The sequence below is a fragment of the Pelobates fuscus genome, chromosome 5 (genome assembly GCF_036172605.1).
Source record: "Pelobates fuscus isolate aPelFus1 chromosome 5, aPelFus1.pri, whole genome shotgun sequence".
Taxonomy (NCBI): domain Eukaryota; kingdom Metazoa; phylum Chordata; class Amphibia; order Anura; family Pelobatidae; genus Pelobates; species Pelobates fuscus.
Genome location: NC_086321.1, coordinates 132,176,950 through 132,197,077, shown reverse-complemented (window position 1 = coordinate 132,197,077; position 20,128 = coordinate 132,176,950). Strand labels below are relative to the sequence as shown.

Here is a 20,128-nt window from a genome sequence, read left to right as displayed (position 1 = left end):
ATCAAAATATGGTCCCTGGTTCTTCAACAGTCTGTAATGTAATAAGAGAATTTCTGTAACATTAAAAAAACCACTATAGTGCCAGGAAAACACTCGTTTTCCTGGCACTATAGTGCCCTGAGGGTGCCCCCACCCTCAGGGCCCCCTCCCGCCGGGCTATAGGGTGAGGAAGGGGATTAATTTTCCTCTTTCTCCAGCGCCGGGCGGGGTTTCTCCTCCTCCTCCTCCTCGGGTGAATGCCCATGAGCTGCGCGCGCATTCAGCCAGTCCATAGGAAAGCATTCTCAATGCTTTCCTATGGACGCTGGCGTCTTCTCACTGTGAAAATCCGTGAGAAGCGCGGAAGCACCTCTAGCGGCTGTCAATGAGACAGCCACTAGAGGCTGGATTAACCCTATTATAAACATAGCAGTTTCTCTGAAACTGCTATGTTTACAGCAGAAAGGGTTAATCCTTGATGGACCTGGCACCCAGACCACTTCATTAAGCTGAAGTGGTCTGGCTGCCTATAGTGGTCCTTTAACTTGGTAATTTTAGCCTGTGGGAGAGGAACAAAAGGTCAACATGCTGAAGTTTAGTTTGTGTTGTAAACCTGTGGCTGAAAGGGAAAGTCCTTCCCCTCCTCTTACAGTTCATTTCTCTTTGTCACTTCTTCTGGGACTTGGCTAAAGGTAAGCATCTGCACGTTTCACAACAAATAAACTCCACTAGGCAGTTTCTATTTAGCTATGTTTTATCTAGAAATGTAATGATACAGGTTTAGAGTTGTTCGGATAGAAACCCTTTGCTTCAAGAGAATTCACTCGCATGTTCCTTCTGCAAGAAGTTTTGGCCAGTCCTATTTACCTGAAGTCAATTTATACACTTTTGATTATCTGGGTTGGGATCTGGGACAATCTTCCCAGATCCCATTGTAAGAGAAGAAATGCTGCATACACTAAATAGCCCCTCTATCAACAGTGATACAAAATGGTGATCTAGCTTAAAGAAAAAAAAAAAAAACGAACCCATTATGGTATTACATAACTGTATTAGCCAAGGGGGAAAATCCGGTTCTGTAAATCTCTATAGCCGTCCACGATGGGTTCTGGCTCGATATACTCCAAGATTTGTAGTTAATCATTTTAGTTAAATGGAAATCTTTTCCAAGTAATGCGACCCAGAGCCCAATTTAAATATGTTTGGGCTATCCGTTTAAATAGATAATGTTTAAGCCATAACACTAGTGTTTTTGTTTTGTTTTGTTTAATACATGTAAAAAATCTAGGATTACTGGAGCATAAATAAGCCATAATGTGAAAGCCATGTAAGAAGTTGCCTTCAAAAATACCAAAAGATCATAGGGGATGAGTTTAAGTCTAACATTCAAGGACTGAATAACCACACAGAACTCAAATTATGAGAAGAAGTGGGAGCAGTGCCTTGATATGTCCTCTGGTTGTATATGAAATGAGAAGAATGGGACAGTGGAAGATCCTATAGTGTAGTATATTGATGGAATGGGGTATGGTAGAAAAAAAGATGCATTCACAATGTTGGGAGCTAATGAATAGCTGTGATTGTATGTGCTTAATTAGTTCAATCCCTGCTTAAGGATATGCAGTTTATCTCTTGATTCAGGTGAATATTCCAACATATTAAATAAACAGAAAAAACTGTATATAGTGTAGTAAATGAGGATAGTATGGGCCACTCAAGTAAGTGAATATAATTGCACTCACATGTAATGGAGGCTCTTTAATGGCCCTTATAACAGCGTTAATTATCCCCAGTCTAGAATATATTTGTAGGACAATGTCGTGTGTGTGTTATAATATATACACAGAAACAAATAATATAATGCACAGTCTATAAAATAAGTGCAGTTAAATGGAAAGTCACATACAAGCTTAGGAGCAAAAATGAGGTACAACCTATGTGGTACATTACCCTTTGTGGAAAATGAAGTCCAGGCGATGTTTGGAATAAACCAGGATGGTTCAAGGTGACTGAGCTTGCCAGCCATCGTGATCAGATGCCATCTCTGCTAGCTCCCCTGCAGTTTGCACTATCCAGCCAGATATCCCTCAACCAAAGTCCATCCGACTCCATACCCGGATCGCCCTTCATCCTGAGGGCGCATTGAACCTATTGATGCCTTTCTGTCAGGCCCCGAAGCAGCCCAGACAGAGGTGCAAAGCTGCGGCCTACTGCACGTAACCCCTACAGAGCCTTGAGGCCATGCTCAGCGGTCCGGGTGAGTTGCACGCAGCCACCACAGAACCACACATACCTAGCACCCCATCCTGCACACTAAACATGAGCCACCGCACTTCAAAAGTGGCTAGAACGACACCCAGCAGGGATATAGGGGAGATACTTAAAAGGACGGCACAACCAGAGCCCGCACGAGCAGAGCACCCACCAGATTCTTCCTCCACCTGGGACCAGGAATGTGGGGAACCAAACACCACAGGGACACTCCAAGAAGAACCAGCCTTACCTCCACGATCCCCCGATGACTTGATTTCGACCACCAATCGTGATCTCAAGACCCTTCTTGCAGATATCCACAAGCTGCTGGCAGCTGATGTCACCAGGATTAAAGGGGACACTACGACAAGTGACCGTGTCAAACATGCAGGAGAAAACATAACTGATGTCCAAATTAATATAACCACCCTCCAGGACTCCGTAATGCACCTCCAAACTGATGTCCCTAGAAGACCGTCCGCGCAAAACACATATTAAAATACAGGGAGACCCCACCAGGGCCTTACCGAGGCGCTGCCACACTATATGAGGCGCTTGCTATCCACAATCTTACCAAACGTCATATCCAAGAAAATTGTCTTGGACAGGATCTACCGAGTAACCAGCACACACTCAAACACAGCGACACTATACGTCATACTGCGCTATGTGACCGTGCATAATAAGATACAAATCATGATGGCCCTAAAGGGAAAAACACCACTGGCGTTTGAGAACTCACAGCTATAATGACTGGGACATAGCAATACCAGGGTACTCTTTATATAGAAAAGACAGGGAAGGCAGGAAAGGGGGAGGTGTGGCCCTGTATGTGAAGGATAGCATAAAATCTATCCTAATAAAAGTTAGTGAGGTGAACATAGAGTCCGTTTGGGTTACGTTAGAATTTGGTAATCACACAGTAATTCGTGTAGGTGTGATTTATAGGCCCCCAGGACAAATTGAAGAGTTAGATAATCTACTAGTTGAGGAAATAGCTAAAATGACAATGAAGGAGGAAGTTATCATCATGGGTGACTTTAATCTTCCTGATGTGAATTGGAAAACAAAACTAGCTGCTTGTGCCAGGAGCACACATATTCTAAACTCCCTACTGGGATTGTCTCTAAAACAAGTCGTTGAGGAGCCAACTCGTAAAGAGGCCATACTAGATTTAGTGTTAACAAATGGAGATTTGGTATCCGATATTACTGTAGGTGAAAGTTTAGGATCCAGTGATCATCAATCAGTGTGGTTTAATATAAGAACAGTGACTGAGTCACACCACACAAAAACAAACGTTTTAGACTTTAGAAAAACAGACGTTTCTAAAATTAGAATATGTGTAAAGGAGTCATTATCAAACTGGAGCAATTTAAATGGCGTCCAAGAGAAATGGGATTATTTAAAAGTTGCACTACTGAAGGCAACAGAAAATTGCATTAGGCTTGTCAGTAAAAGCAAAAAATTCAAGAAACCGCTGTGGTACTCCGCAGATGTAACCAAAATAGTAAAAAACTAAAAGTTAGCATTTAGTAATTATAAAAAAAACAGTGAGGAAGACAGAATGATCTATAAGATTAGGCAGAAAGAGGCTAAGCAAGTTATAAGAGCTTCCAAATCACACACAGAAGAGAAAATAGCACAGTCAGTAAAAAAGGGGGACACAACTTTTTTTAGATACATAAATGAGAAAAGAAAAGTAAAACAAGGATTAGTTAGATTAAAAACAAAAGAAGGAAGGTATGTAGAAGAGGATAAAGGTCTAGCTGACTGCCTCAATTAATATTTTTGTTCGGTATTTACAGATGAAAATGAAGGAGAGGGACCTCAGTTAAGAAAAAGGATAAATGAGTTATTTAGTACACGTGAGTTTACAGAGGAAGAGGTTCTATTTCAACTGTCAAAAGTAAAGGCAAATACGTCAATGGGACCTGATGGAATACACCCAAAGCTATTAAAAGAGCTTAGTGGTGTACTAGCAAAACCAATCATTGATAACAGGAGTAGTCCCAGAAGATTGGAAGTTGGCGAATGTTGTGCCCATTCACAAGGTAATAAGGAGGAGTCGGGCAACTATAGGCCAGTAAGCCTTACTTCAGTAGTGGGGAAAGTGATGGAAACCATGTTAAAGGATAGGATTGTTGAACATCTAAAAACACATGGATTTCAAGATCAGAGACAACATGAGTTTACTTCAGGGAGATCATGCCTAACTAATCTTATTGATTTTTTTGATTGGGTAACTAAAATAATAGATCAGGGTGGTGCAGTAGACATTGCTTTCCTAGATTTCAGTAAGGCTTTTGACACTGTTGCACATAGAAGGCTTATCAATAAACTGCAATCTTTAAGTTTGGATTCCAGTATTGTTGAATGGGTGAGGCAGTGACTGAGTGACCGGCAACAGAGGGATGTAGTCAATGGAGTATATTCGAAGCTTGGGCTTGTCACCAGTGGGGTACCTCAGGGATCTGTACTTGGACCCATTCTCTTTAATATTTGTATTAGTGATATTGCAGAAGGTCTTGATGGTAAGGTATGTCTTTTTGCTGATGATACTAAGATAGGTAACAGGGTGGATGTTCCAGGAGGGATAAGCCAAATGGCTAATGATTTAGGTAAACTAGAAAACTGGTCAGAGTTGTGGCAACTGACATTTAATGTGGATAAGTGCAAGATAATGCATCTTGGACGTAAAAACCCAAGGGCAGAGTACAGAATATTTGATAGAGTCCTAACCTCAACATCTGAGGAAAGGGATTTAGGGGTGATTATTTCTGAGGACTTAAAGGTAGGCAGACAATGTAATAGAGCAGCAGGAAATTCTAGCAGAATGCTTGGTTGTAGTCAAACTGCTATAATGCCCCAAATTAAAACATAGGCCCATCAAATCTGTCTCTCAAAATGCTACTGTAAATACTAAAATGGACAGGTCTCCTATATGGCATTGTAGCTTCACGAAAAAGTGCCAAAGACATACAATGGGGTTATCGTCGAACTCAGCAGATGTAGCTGAACACAAAATTTTGTACAGGAATAGCACACACAAGCTTTACGAAATACACATGAGAAGTTCTTTGTTCTAAGTTTGTGTCAAAAACCCAAAAAAAAAATGTTACTTCAATATTTAGCAGAGATTGGCGGTGAAATGGCTACGTAAAAAGTGTCAACATAACCGTAGTTAAATAGTCTGTGATGTCTGCTTTATATAAATATATACTTTTGTGTGGCACTTTTGTTTTCTCTGATGGCTATTAAGCTTACAAGACAAACATACCAAATTCAAAAATCGCTCCACAGTAAAAGTTTATTTTACTCCTTGTGTTTTGTGACCTGTAACTACCAAAAAAACCTTAAAATCCTAGACACATTATATATTCTGTAAATCATAACTAAATTTGTTTAATTATTTTCCTTAACCTGCACTAATTATGCACACATTATTATTGCACAAACTGTAAAAAAACAATATTTTTCATTTTTTTGTATTTTTTTATAATAAATAAGCATTTATATATGTATATGTTACATCGATTTAAAGCCCTTTTTGTCCTTTAAAAAAAAAAAAAAAGTATATAATATGTGTTGGTGCAATAAATAGCAAAAAATTTGAAAATTACTTGTGTCCTTAAGTGCAAGACAAGCATTTGAAGCTGTGTCCTTTACGGGGTTAACTTGTTTTAGAAGTTTTTATCTCCTGCTCTGCTTTATAGGTCTGTATAAAAAAAAAACTTGATTAAATTCCTGAATGGAAGAGAATGAGCAGTGAGACTGCAGGGCCATGATCTATCTATACATCAAAACTGCTTCATTCAGCTAAAGTTGTCTTGATGCCAATTTTGTCGTCCAGTTTAGTGTTTAGTGAATAGAACCCCAAGCTTATTTGGTCAATTCAAAAACAAAGGCAAGCAAAAAAAAAGGTTTACAGTATTTGCAAGTGTATATTTTTGGAGAACTTCTCTAAAAGGATTGAGGAAGTTATTGAACGCCCTTTTAAAATGAAATAATTGGAATGCAAATTCAAATAACCTCTTCATAACATCTTCATACACCAGAGCAAGCCCTTAACGCCATGAAAACATGGCACAGATATCCAGCTATACCTATACGAAGGAAAACTATATTAAAAATGGATAACTTGTGCTGGAAGAAAAATGTGTTGATACAGGGTTATTTTTTTTATTTAGAAACTTATTTTCCAGGAAGAATGCATTTAGATTTCTCTCTTGGTAAAAAAAAAAAAAAAAAGCTGAAGAGAGACTTGCGTCCATCAAGTTTAGTCTTCCTCACATTTGTTTTTTGCGATTGATCCAAAAGAAGACAAAAAAAACCCAGTTTGAAGCACTTGATGTTCTTGCTGAAAAAGTATGATAACGGGGGGCGGGGCCTGACCTTCAAGCAGGGCCGGACTGGGAAAAAAATTAGGCCCGGGCATTTTTCAACCAGAGCGGCCCCCTAAGTAGGGGGCGGGCCAGAGAAGGTGTGTTTTTGTCATGACTAATGACAAGCACGCCCCCTCTCAAAGTGAGCATGTTAGTTCAATGCGCAGAGCCCCGCTGAAGAGCTTTAGCATTAGAAAAAGGCCCTGAATTTGTTCTGCGCAGCGCAAGCAAATTTAATAACATGCTTGCGCTGTGTTTGCTTTTAAATTGCCTTTGGTGTCTCCACAAGTGGGATACCAGAGGACAAAAGGGCCAGGAAAGTGATTGGTGCATGTGTTTGGAGCCTGCTTGTGGGATTGCGTGTGTGTAGAGTGTGGTTTGGTGTTGTGTAAATAGGTCAATTTCATTTGTGTTTGTGGTGTAAGATGTGTGGCTAGGGGCAGTGTGTGTGTGTGTGTGTGTGTGTGTAGGAGATCTAGTGTGTAAAGGACTTAGTGTGTATAGGAGATTGTGTGTGTGTTTGTGTGTGTAGAGGATTAAGAGGGTATATAGGGTAAGTGATCTAGCGTGTATCTGGAGCGTAATGTGTGTAGTGGTGCAGTGTGTGGGGTGCTGTTGTGTGTGTGTATATATATTTGGACGTATTGTGTGTGTGTGTGTGTGTGTGTGTGTGGGTGTGGGTGTGGGTGTTTTTATCTGCCGTCACATTCTAGGTTTCTAATTTTCTTTAACTCACTGAGGGTTATTTTATTTTATTTTATTTATATATATATATATATATATATATATATATATGTGTGTGTGGGTGCTGTCTGCGTCTGGGGGTGCTGTGTGAGTGAGAATTTATTTTTTATTTAAATTTAAATATATTTTTTATTAATAATTATAGTTATATCCCACCCCCCCACCTTCTTACCTTTAGCCTGGGAGGGGGGGAGGGGATGCTTCCATGGGGGAGGGGTGGGGGGGTGCCGTGCTGCCATGCTTCCTTTCCTGGTGGTCTTAGTGGTGAGAGTGAACTCTATCCTGCAGGCTAGAGTTCACTCTTGCGAGATCTGAGTTACCGTGGCAACGCTCAGAATCCCGCGAGAGGACCCGGCGGAGCTGCTGGCTAGAGCTCCGCCGGTCATCTCCTCCCTCACTCCCTCCCCACCCGGCGGCCGCTTATAATTGCCTCTGGGCCGGTGAGGGAGATCTTTGATCTCCCCACCGACCCATGAAGGCACGCAGCAGGGTCGGCGCTCGGACAGCGCTGGCCCTGCAGAGGCTGGCAGGGGAGATCCTGTGATCTGCCGGCCTCTGCCTCGGCCCACGGCCATCGCGGCCCACCAGGCATTTGCCCGGTATGTCCGATGGCCAGTCCGGGCCTGCCTTCAAGCTAGCCAGACGTGAAAAACTTGAGCTCCTGCATTAATAATCGTGAAAAGGGTATTACTTACACCTGACTTACTGGCTACCACAACCCACTCTGAGTGGACCCCGGGCAAGCTGTCTGTTACCTCAAATGAGGACTTGTCCTGCTATATGCCTGAGAGTCCTGTTGTGGCCTGCTGGGAATGGAGCAAGGGAGAAGCTGTCGATCCTTCCATGCTCTGGTTCTGGGCTGGGTTCGACTGCACCCCTACCTCCCCTCCTCCCCCCCCTTTTGGACCGGTGGGGGATATCCCGGTCAAATCTACTGACACTCACCGCGACGCAAAAGTTGCAGTGACCAGCTATCCATGACCAGCATCGTGGCTGAGCCCAGGAAGAGAGTAAGGAGAGACAGGCAACTGGAGGCGCAGGGGCCTACTCAGGGCGCATTGACAGTGATGAAGCATGTGCACCCAAAAGTCTGCCCACCCAGGCCGAGAGCCACATGGGGCTCGCAAGCCCTGCATCGCCCACAAAGACTGAAGATCGACTGTGCAAAGCAGCGTACAACACCTAAATCCTCAGACCACCCTAAGACAGGGACAGACTCGGACTCTCGAAGCGCCCGAGTCTGTGGTATACAGTTGCCAGCTCTCACCCGGACCTGGGGCTGGAGGGGCACCCGACTGGAGAGAAGCCATCTCTGGCAGTGCAGTAATTATGCCACTTACGGGCATCAGCAGAGGCTCAGCAGCAATCACTCAGACACTGGTCACCAACGTTCTTCAAGAACCATGTTTCTAATTTAATTTGCTGGTTTCGTCATTTTATTTATTTATTTTTTATTTTTTTACTGTGGTATGGTACAGAGTAGCTAAGTTTTTATGCCTGAGGTTATAAATTTATCTTGCCAGACGAGACCATGCTAAGCACTTTACACTAATCATGACTATCTATATTGCTTATGACCTACTGTTTTTTTATTATATAATTATTTTATTCTTTCACAAGCCTCTACCACAAGCCATATCTAGATATGTTTTCTTAGCATCTTTATTTGCCTGTCGTTATAATTCTACAAATTGTGCATGTTCTCTCTAAATGCCTTATCACACGTCAGCTATGTATTATGACGTTTTTGTCATCTGCTGTTGTGGCATGACATGACTGTTTGTTTTTTAAACCTCTGCACAGTAAAAAAAACAAACAAAAAAAACTTATGATTACAAATGGAATGGAAATTAATGTAAAACCCAACAGACAGACATCTGATTCCAAACCATCTAAAAGTTTAATCAAACAAACAACTTGCCAATGTATCTCTTGGTGGCAAAAACAACACCCTAAAATGGAAAAAAGAAAATTCATGAACGAACCATGAAGCAACAGAAATGGATAGACCGATGAGATATGTATACAAAACTCTCTATAAATTGATGTTTTGCTGCCTATGGTTTCCACTGTTTACCTGGCAGTAAAAGATCAATTTGTACATTTAATATCTATATAATACATAAAGAAATGGATGTTATAATATATATAATATAAGGTCGAACACAAATGTAAGGAATTGCTAAAAACTAATACCATTTTGTGTGACTCTATAAACAGATTTTTGAATAAAAAATATGTATTTATATAGATCCTTTTTAAAATGAACAATTTACATTCTTGATGGCTATACTTATTCGTTTTGAAGTTCCTATAATCTGTCTTTTTGGTGTGATTCCCAGGCATTTTACTGAAGCCTGCGGACAACTATTTTAAGAGTATGATGACAGATTGTAGCAAGTCTGTTTAATTTATGAACTACGTTTAAGGTATCCAGTGGATAAAATATTGTTTCATTGCATTCCATGGCAGAACACACCATAGATTGCTCACAGTTTAACACAATGATGCAGTGTGTTAGTGATGACTCGCTAACCTTTCCTAAAAGGTTAAGTAAAAGTTGAGCACACTTTTCCAAAGAAGAATATAGTGCCAAAATCATTCTCATTTTTCCTTCCTCCTTTTGAATTCTTTTGTATTTTTATTTATTTTTTATCTGTAGCAGCAATTTGTTTACAAAATAAATTATAATCTAGCGGTCTCCCGGCCTTTCTCTAGTTGCATTTAAATTTTAAATTTATACTTGTACATTACAAATATAATTTCAGTCCAGCTTAGGCGGTTGTGACAGGCTCAGATCAGTGGGCCAACATGAAAACTTGGGGCAGCACCCATATTTTCCCTTCTCTGTAACAATAATACTGCGTTGGGTCTCAAGTGCGAATAGGCACCAGGTGTTCTGCGTCTCGCTGGAGCCCTTTGGGTTGCATCTCTGGTCTACATTTTTGGCTACACAGACCTGTTAATAACAAGACAGGTCCCTGGTTTGCACAAGGCCTTGAATTTAAATGCCAACACTGCACACATACATCCCTGCATTAAAAAGCAAGCTGAAGTGCTTTGTGTGTGGAATAATTATTTTTCAATATGGCTTTACTCAGTCATAATACAGGTTTTATATAGTCCCTTTAAACTTTTTGTAAAAATGTAGCAAATGTTTTTTTTCAGAACACAATGCTCTTATTTGTTATTTGGTACTTTTAAGTGTACTATTGCTATGCCACTCGCCAATTAAATTACTATACTTTTGAGAATAGGCAGGGCCGGGATGGGAATGAAAAGCAGCCCAGGAAAAAAATTCTATACCAGCCCCATAATGCATCGCGCCAGCATAGTGTGCTGATATGGAAGTGGGGAAAAAAACTGAAAACTATCACTCAATCGTGAAAGAAGGCACTCATATGGCTTCAAAATCAACAAAATCAACGTGGATTTATTGTAAACAGATGTGCATTTGCATGTAATCCGTGTTTCAGTCCAACTACGTTGACATATTAAGAAAAGTTTGGTAATGGGACTGAAATGGTGAATGTATGCTATTGCACAGCAGTAAAAAAAAAAATTAAGTTATCTTGTTTATTTTTAAGTAATAAGTGGGTGCTCTTCATTTTGGCTGACAACTGGATGATCTCGGTCAACACCAATTCAATTCCCATAGGAAAGTATTGGGAAGCTACAGCGCATGTGTGGCAAAACACATGTGAAACTATCCAGCAAATTCTTATGCAGGAAAAAGTTCAGTACGTGTCCAGGAGGATTTAGTGCACAAAATTCAGAGTATAGTACCTTAGTTGCAGGACTACGGGTTGGACACCTGTTAATGTGTTTAATGACAAATGTGTAGTGGAAATCTTGGGAGATTGGAATTGTTAGCATGGGTATCTACGCAGACATGTCCTTGTGTACACTACAGAAGGCATGACTTCTACATGAATGGACTATGTGCATGAATTAGTGTCATTCCAGATCTACTGCAATCCCTTCAGCCACAGAGATTAATTTTATTGTCTTTATTTAGACGCTTTATTGGATTCCTAACTAACGTTTTCTACTCTTTGTTTTACAGGTTTATACAGCAGCCAAAGAACTTTGTGTTTGTTGCTTCATTCTTGGAAAGAAAGGTATGCTGTGTGAGCATGAGCTTCAGATCTCAACTTGTTTACAAATAAATTGATTTTTGGTTCAATGCACTTCATAAACAAAATTATAGATGCACCCAAGAGGAGAAATTCAGTCAATAAATTCTGTTGTTAATCGGCAAGTGAAGAACAGCCCTTCCAAAACACATCTCACTTAGAGTCTAAAAAAGGGCTTAGGTGTAAAATTTAAAAATGTTTATTTAAATTGTATGAACACTGGTTCTTAAGCATTTCTGACACAGTATGTACATGGCATTAGATTGGTGACCTTTTAGTTATAAAATTAGTTCAGTGACCCATTATGTTCTGCAGGAGGTCTTCAATAGCATCATTACAGAAACATATTTATAGGGGCAGTTACTAGGTCTTTAATAAAAGTGACTTCCTGGTTCCGGCCAAGACCAACATTATACCGTAATGTACCCCATAAATAGCATATGGACTCATGACCCAAGATCTGTTACTCGAAATTCTAGAATAAGCACATTCAAAATAAAGCAAAACTTTACAGTTGCTATTTCTGTGTTGAGGCAAGTAAACAAAAAAAAAATAGTTACTCTAAAATGCTGAGGCTGTCTTATACTACCCATAATGTTTAAAGAAATGCCAGACTTCAATGCAGATGACAAACGCAGCACAAAATGCTATCCGAATCCAACAATTTATAAAATTAAATGGAGAAAAGTAAACACAAGTGGAAACTATTGGAAAGTCCATTACATTGCACCTCTCACAACTTTTTTTTTTTTTTTTTTTTGTTCTTTCTTCAATTGCCTCTCATTCAACCAGTTTCATGCCAGTATCGTACATGGGACATATCAGTGCTATATGTGCTAATTAACTCTTATTTCACATATCTGTAATACTCACATAATGGTGCACAGTTTGTTAGAAACACAGTCCAAAGAGCCATGCCACATACAAGGTAAATATGTGCAATACTAATACATCATAGACCCTATGTGTGAGCATGCAGTATGTATTTATTCTTTTCTTTTTAGCATATTTCTGATGAGATCCTTGAATTATATTGCAGATCCACCTCTATGTAAGATCAGACCCTGGTTGTCCACGGTCTGTCTTATGGTGCACTGGTTTATGGTTTATAGTTTATTTTTACCAGAGCCAATAAGAGCTGGTTGCTGGTATCTGAGATGCACTGTAGACGTGTCCCAGCATTGAGTGACCGAGAAAGTGATCTGAAACCATACTGCATTGGTATTTATTATGTGCTGTGGGATGTTGCAATAATAGGAATGCTAATGATGTGCTTTGTACTGTACGTTATTGCCAGACACAGCAAAGAATTCAAACTCTGGCTTCACCAGACTTTAAATATGTCTCATGCTGTCAGTGCCACTGAGTCACCATCATACTCCACCAGTTTTAAAAGTTGGGGGGAGGGGGGAAGGGAGGAGGAGGGCACTTTCATTAGAACTCCCCCCCTGCCTGCTGTGCATACAACTCAAGGGAGAGCATGGTACTGTCATTTGGGAGCCTAATAACTGGCGTCTTTACTATGGCTACCCTCCTCTATATAGATGGACATACTATTACTTTTGGAGGTTAATGTTCTAAACTGTATTGCTCTCTTCAATTGCTCAATAAACTGTGGCCATTTCTGTTGCTGTTAATGCCTATACTGGCCAAGTAGGAAGCAATGTGTATACGGAGCAGGGGAGAGTCATTTTGGCTGTCAGCTTTACAGTGTGTTTTTGTTACTTTTAGTTAGCTGTATGTTGCATGAACAAATCTCAGAATGAACCGTTGTGTAATTGAAAGAGCAACTTTAAATTCACAATATTTGTTTTATTTCTGTGGATAGAAAATCAATCCAGAAAAGAAAAACTGGATAGGAAATGCATGGATATGGTTGCCAAAATATTTGATCTGCTGTGTACGGTTTTATTTTGTATAGCACTAACTGTTTTCTACAGCACTAGTTATTCACAATTGGTTGGTAGTTGCACTTCAATATAAGAGTATGTAAAACAAAAGCAGAGAAAGTCTATTGGATGTGAAGAGCCAGTTACATTATAACCTGGTCAAAGGCTCTATCTATTGTGACTCTTCATATCCATTTCTATCTAGTTATTTAAATATACTCCACTATTGGATTTTCTGTGGTTTTCTTTTGTTTTTGTTTTTTAAGTATTCGCAGCTACCAACCAATTGTGAAAATTACTACTGCATCCAAGAAGAGTGTACCGTGGCAGGTGGTTGCTGCTACGAGTTAACAGGACTTTTATACTGCATTATATTTTTTGTTTGTATTATTTTGTTTAATACAGTGCTATTACAAAACAGAGTTGGTGAAATACACTAGATTGAACTGTGTGCACGTCTGTCTGTCTGTAACGTTTTCTGTCCTGGCATCTACTGTGTCTGTTGGATGTTCCTCTGGCTTTGTAAATGAGAAAAGATGTGTTTTAGAATTTAATAAAATGGCGTGTTTGCAGACAGGGTGAACGTCCTTATCTATAGTGTTCATTGCATGAAAATACGCCTGGAAAGAAAAATAAATTAGAACAAAGGATGGAGATATTGATGTTCAAATCCTCAATAGAGGTTGACATCCCTTTAAAAGGAGCGTCGCTGACCTAGATTTTAAGAAATGCCGCCAGAGCAGTCTGCTTTGAAATGCGTTTGAAGTTTTTATGAAAACAAAGAGGCGAGATGACAGTGGTAATAGAGAAAGAGAGAGAGAGATTCCTGATGTGAAATATTAAATACACAAAGGTAAAAAAAAAAAGTTCTTGGCAGACCATGACTACATTTTATTTTTGTGTATGTTTCAGACTGTGGCAGATTGTGTCCTGTTCTATTACTTGACGAAAAAGAATGAGAACTACAAGAGTCTTGTAAGAAGGAATTATCGGCGGCGCGGGAAAAATCAGGTGAGGAAAATGACATAATTACGCATTGTGCATTGTTACCATGTGCACAGCTAGAAGTCAGCATGCTGTGACACCAATACCTTGGTGTGTGTTTTTTTTTTTTTTTTATATGTATTGTAGCATACTAGAAACGACAACAAGATGTTTAACACTAAAGGAACACTATAGTGTTAGGAATACAAACCTGTATTCCTGACGCTATAATGCTCTCCTCACTATTTAAATGTTCAGGCACACATCCAAAAAAATGACTTGCCTCTGCTGAGATCATTGAGAGCCTTGTGCGCATGTGCAGCAAATTGTCATGCTGCGCCAATCAAATGCTCTGTGCGGTGTTTGATTGCATAACGGAGTCTGGCTCGATTATTCAGCAGAAGCACTTCTAGTGGCTATCATAAAGACCGCCATTTAAGGTGTGTTAACACTGCAATTATACCATTTCCGTATATACAAAACGGCAGTGTTTTACATTGCAGATTTAAAGGAACAGGAGTCGTTTAATGGCATGTTCATTAAAACAACGAGAGAGATCTCATAGCTCAGCAGATCAATGTACAAATTTAAAGGGACATGCATCACTTTGAGACAAGTGTGGCGTTAAAAGGCTTTAGCTTTGAATGGGACAATTGCCTCACTCTGGAGGCTGAAAAAAAAGCAGGTAGATATAATTTATTTTTCCTTTTTATATTTACTTTTCTTTCTTGTGCTCCACACCAACACCATCTTGCACAGAGTGGACATTAGCCAGCCCGTAACTTGTTGCCTGTAGTTGCACAAGACTCCTGGCACCATGACCATTTCAAATAAAACAAAAAAACTTACCGTAACAACATTAAGTGCCCATTTAATGGTGTGTAACATTGGTGGTGCTAGCACATGGTTGCCAGCAGTCAGTGAATACCTTTCTGCTTACTGACTTTTCCATCACCTTATCACCTTCCATAACGGACTTTCTGTCTCTGCTGCTGACAGGAAGTGAATGTTCTTTGGTTTCTAAATAGCTGCATTTAGTAAGCAGTGTCTTCATTGTTGCAGTTATTTAATGTACGGTTGCCTGCGTTGTACTCTTAATAACCTCAGCGTACAGGAGGAAAGGGGTTTTGTGGTTAAAGTGTTGATAGGTCATAAGCATGGGTTGTGAATCGTCTTCCCATGTACGCTATTTATTCTCTGTGTAAAGTCATCCTCTCGTGGCCTTACATTGCATGTGATGGAAACTATTCTTGTACATGTTTGTTGTAATGAGAGGGTTATTTATGGTGTACACACATTTTTCACTTTTCTGCTTTGCTTGGTGCTGCTTTGAGGTGATGTTTGCTGGGATATAAAAACTAAAACAGAAGCCCATGAGGACGCGGGGCTGTGAGATTTGTGCCATTGGGATAACAAACATCTCCCTTACACTAGATATTAGGTTCTGGCTTGTTCATGGTATACGCAAGAAGGGGTGCTGCATGTTAAATTAATTGAACACTGGTGTTTGGCACACAAAAGTAGGAGAATACGCTTTGAGATATTTGTGTGATTTAGGTTTTCCTGATCCTGTAATTGTATATGCATGCACCTTTTTAAAGTAGGGGGCATCTATACTAGAACCCCTAATTTCCGTCTGTGTAAAATGTGTGTATCCCCACTATGCAATACACAATTAAATTATGTTAAGATGACTTGACTCTTTTCAAGGAATGTATGAAGAGCGTATAGAACAGTGGTAGGCAACCTACGGCACTCTAGATGTTTTGGGAGGTTTTCTTTCAAAATGCTAGCAAAGAGTCGGAATAGATGTAGTCCACAATATCTGGAGTACCAAAGCTTGCCTACCCTGAAATAAAACTGTGGGGATACCAACTCCAGTCATGTATATTTAATTTGGTAGTCTTAATGTGTACCTGTCACGATAAGTTTGCCTAGATTAAAAGGAAATTAAATTCTATCTAAACATTGTGTTGGCGGAAATGCTAGTAAATATATAAGGAAGAAAACTTATATAACAATGTATCCCCCCCCCTCCCCCCCACCTGTCAATCAATTCTTCAGCATAGAGTTGGCATAGAACTTACTGACAGGGAGAACAGAGAGCTCTCCTTCATGGAGTCCTCCTGCTTCCCAGCATAGCAACCACAGTACATGTAATGTAATTGTTATGTCTTACTACTTGCCCAGTGCTGGCTAGAGGAGTATAGGAACAGAATGACGGATGTCCCTTCTATCACAAGCTAAGGCGATGGCAATGAAGCCAATGTGTGTTGGGGTTATGGTGGAGGACACTTCCCCAAGCTGGACCATTCCTTTCACAGCACAAGTATTCTATCCATCCATACAGAGATGTAGGGCTATTATTGACCCATATGTCCACTACCCACAGCACTAGATATACTGTGTAATTTTAACCCCTTAAGGACACGACAGAAATTTTCCGTCATGCTAGTCTTTTACTTCTGAAGCTGTGTCCTTAACCCCTTAACGCCGTTACGGCGTGCTATGCCGTCACGGGTTAAGTGGGCTTTAAAGCCGTTATGACTGCATAGCACGCCGTAACGGCTTGCAGCCCCAGGAGGTAAGATGTACTTACCTCCGCCGCGATCCGCTTCGGGAGGACTGCCTCACAGCCCAGGCAGCCCTCCCACGGCAAATCAGGCCCCCGGGGGCCATGTGATCGCTCTCAAAGAGCGATCACATGGCCCCCTATAGCTGGCTGTGGATCTGCCAGCAGGGGGACTGTTTGAAATATCAGACAGTCCCCCTGCTGGTGGGAAGTATAAAAAATAAATAAAATACAAGTGTAAAAATAAATTAAATATATTTTTACATATATATAATATGTATATATATTATATATATAAAATATATACATATTATATATATGTAACGTCATACAAAGTGTATTTTAATATTAATATAAGTATATATATTAATATTAAAATACACTTAGAATGATGTTACATATATATAATATGTATATATTATATATATAATAGATGTACATATATATATTATATATAAATATGTATAATTAAAATAATAAATAAATAAAATATTGAAACAAAATTTAATATAAATTATATATGCATATGTAATTTCATTCTAACTGTATTTTGTTATTAATATATATATATCGGTAACAAAATACACTTAGAATGACATTCTATATATATCTATATATATATATAAAATACAAATAACCGCAAATATATATATATAGATAAATACATATAATTACATCAAAGATTACATTAGTATACACGTAGAATTTAAATACCTATAAATGCATATATATTAAAATTCTACATGTATATTTAAATAATCTTTTAACGTAATTATGTGATTTGATTAATTAAAATTTGATTGACATGCCTGGCAACACAGGGAGAAAGTGCAGCGAATTTAATTCGCAAGCACTATATTTGACCCTGTAACTCTCCAAGACACCATAAAACCTGTACATAGGGGCTACTGTTTTACTCGGAAGACTTCACTGAACTCAAATATTCGTGTTTCAAACTGGTAAATTGTATTACAACGATAATATTTTAAGTAAAAGTGACGTTTTTTGCATTTTTTACAAGCGAACGGCACTTTTATGGTCTATATTATTGTTGTAATATGTTTTACTGTTTTAAAGCACTAATATTTGTGTTTAGTGAAGTCTCCAGAGAATAACAGTACCCCCCATGTACAGGTTTTATGGTGTTTTGGAAAGTTAGAGAGTCACATATAAGGCTTGCATTTCATTTTTTTCACATTGAAATTTGCCAGATTGGTTATGTTGCCTTTGAGAGCGTATGGTAGCCCAGGAATGAGAATTACCCCCATGATGGCATACCATTTGCAAAAGTAGACAACCTGAGGTATTGCAAGTGGGGTATGTCCAGTCTTTCTTAGTAGCCACTTAGTCACAAACACTGGCCAAATATTCGTTTTTTGCTTTTTTCACACAAAAACAAATATGAACGCTAACTTTGGCCAGTGTTTGTGACTAAGTGGCTACTAAAAAAGACTAAACATACCCCACTTTCAATACCTTGGCTTGTCTACTTTTTCAAATGGTATGCCATTATGGGGGTAATTCTCATTCCTGGGCTACCACACCGTCTCAAAGGTAACATTACCAATCTGGCAAATTTCAATTTGAAAATGGAACGTTCTATATTTGACCCTGTAACTTTCCAAAACAACATAAAACCTGTTAATGGGGGGTACTGTTGTACTCGTGAGACATCGCTGATTACAAATATGTGCATTTTTTTTGCAGTAAAACCTAACAGTATTATGACATTCACAGTTAAAATGTCAGACGGAAATGCAAATTTTAAAAAAAATCTTATTTTCTCACATTTTTTTTAATTTTATTCATAATGAATTATGTTCCATATATGAATAGTTAATGATAGATTAAAGCCCTGTTTCTCCTGAACAAAATGATATATAATAAGTGTGGGTGCATATAATTTGAAAGAGGGGAACTACGGGTGAACAGACATATAGCGCAAATTCCAGTTTTTGTTTACGTTTTCTTTTGATCAGAACGTGCACTATTGACTCCGTCCTGAAGGGGTTAAGAGGCTAAACTTCTTTTCATACCAAGGGCAGTGTACAGTCTCCCAGCTCATATGATCTTTGATCATTCTAAGCAGTGATTTTAAAGGACCATTATAGTGCCAGGAAAACATACTCGTTTTCCTGGCACTATAGTGCCCTGAGGGTGCCCCCACCCTCAGGGTCCCCCTCCCGCCGGGCTCTGTGGAGAGGAAAGGGTTAAACACTTACCTTTCTCCAGCGCCGGGTGGAGAGCTCTCCTCCTCCTCTCCGCCTCCGATCCTCCCTTTTGGCTGAATGCGCATGCATACAATGCTTTCCTATGGACACTTGCGTGCTCTCACTGTGATTTTCACAGTGAGAATCACGCAAGCGCCTCGAGCGGCTGTCAGTGAGACAGCCACTAGAGGATTTGGAGGCTGGATTAACCCCATTATAAACATAGCAGTTTCTCTGAAACTGCTATGTTTATAAAAAAAAAAGGGTTAATCCTAGAGGGACCTGGCACCCAAACCACTTCATTAAGCTGAAGTGGTCTGGGTGCCTAGAGTGGTCCTTTAAGCGAACATATACTGATCAGTATCTGAAACAAAAACCTAACTCAACTGAACTATAACAATCCTTTGATATTTCTCAAAGAGTCTAATGATATCACAAGGGGTGTCTTTGCATGGATTCAATTTTCAGTGCAGTGTTCTATTGTTGAACATTAAAATCGCTACAGTTAAATCAAAGTGGGCAAGGTATTTAGGACCAGGATACTATGCTGCATAACCTATACATGGTGCATTTTATTATTTTTATTTTTGCTTATAGTGACTCTTTTTAACTTTAAAGCTGACTGCATTTATGGAGTGTTTTTTATCTTATCCACTATATTTGTCGGTATGCTTTTACGGTGCTATATTCACTACTTACAGGGATAAAAAATATCTATTAAAACAGTAGGGCAGAAACCATATCTCTGAAATAGAATTTCTACAAATTGATTGGTGATAGGGGAAAGATGCGCTTAAACATAGATATACTTCCTTCCTCAAAATGAGAAAGTTCCCCATTGAATTGCAATCTGTTTCAGTTCTAGGAAGGGGTGCTTATATTGTTCTTCTAAACTCTGTATGGGAAGTTACACAGCACTTATGGAATGCATTTACTGGAAACATTGGTCTGTGACTTTGCGTAGTGAATCATGATC

General features: G+C 39.3%; 1 protein-coding gene across 10 annotated transcripts in view; it reads left to right on the top strand.

Moving 5' to 3' along the window:
- Positions 1–20,128, top strand: part of NCOR2 (nuclear receptor corepressor 2) — a 360,458-nt gene that overhangs the window by 217,702 nt on the left and 122,628 nt on the right. For all 10 annotated transcript variants that reach the window (XM_063454320.1, XM_063454317.1, XM_063454326.1 and 7 more), the window contains exons 13-14: positions 11,428–11,482; positions 14,299–14,397. In XM_063454320.1, the coding sequence (XP_063310390.1) occupies positions 11,428–11,482; positions 14,299–14,397 (154 nt within the window). The remainder of the gene's footprint in view (positions 1–11,427; positions 11,483–14,298; positions 14,398–20,128) is intronic.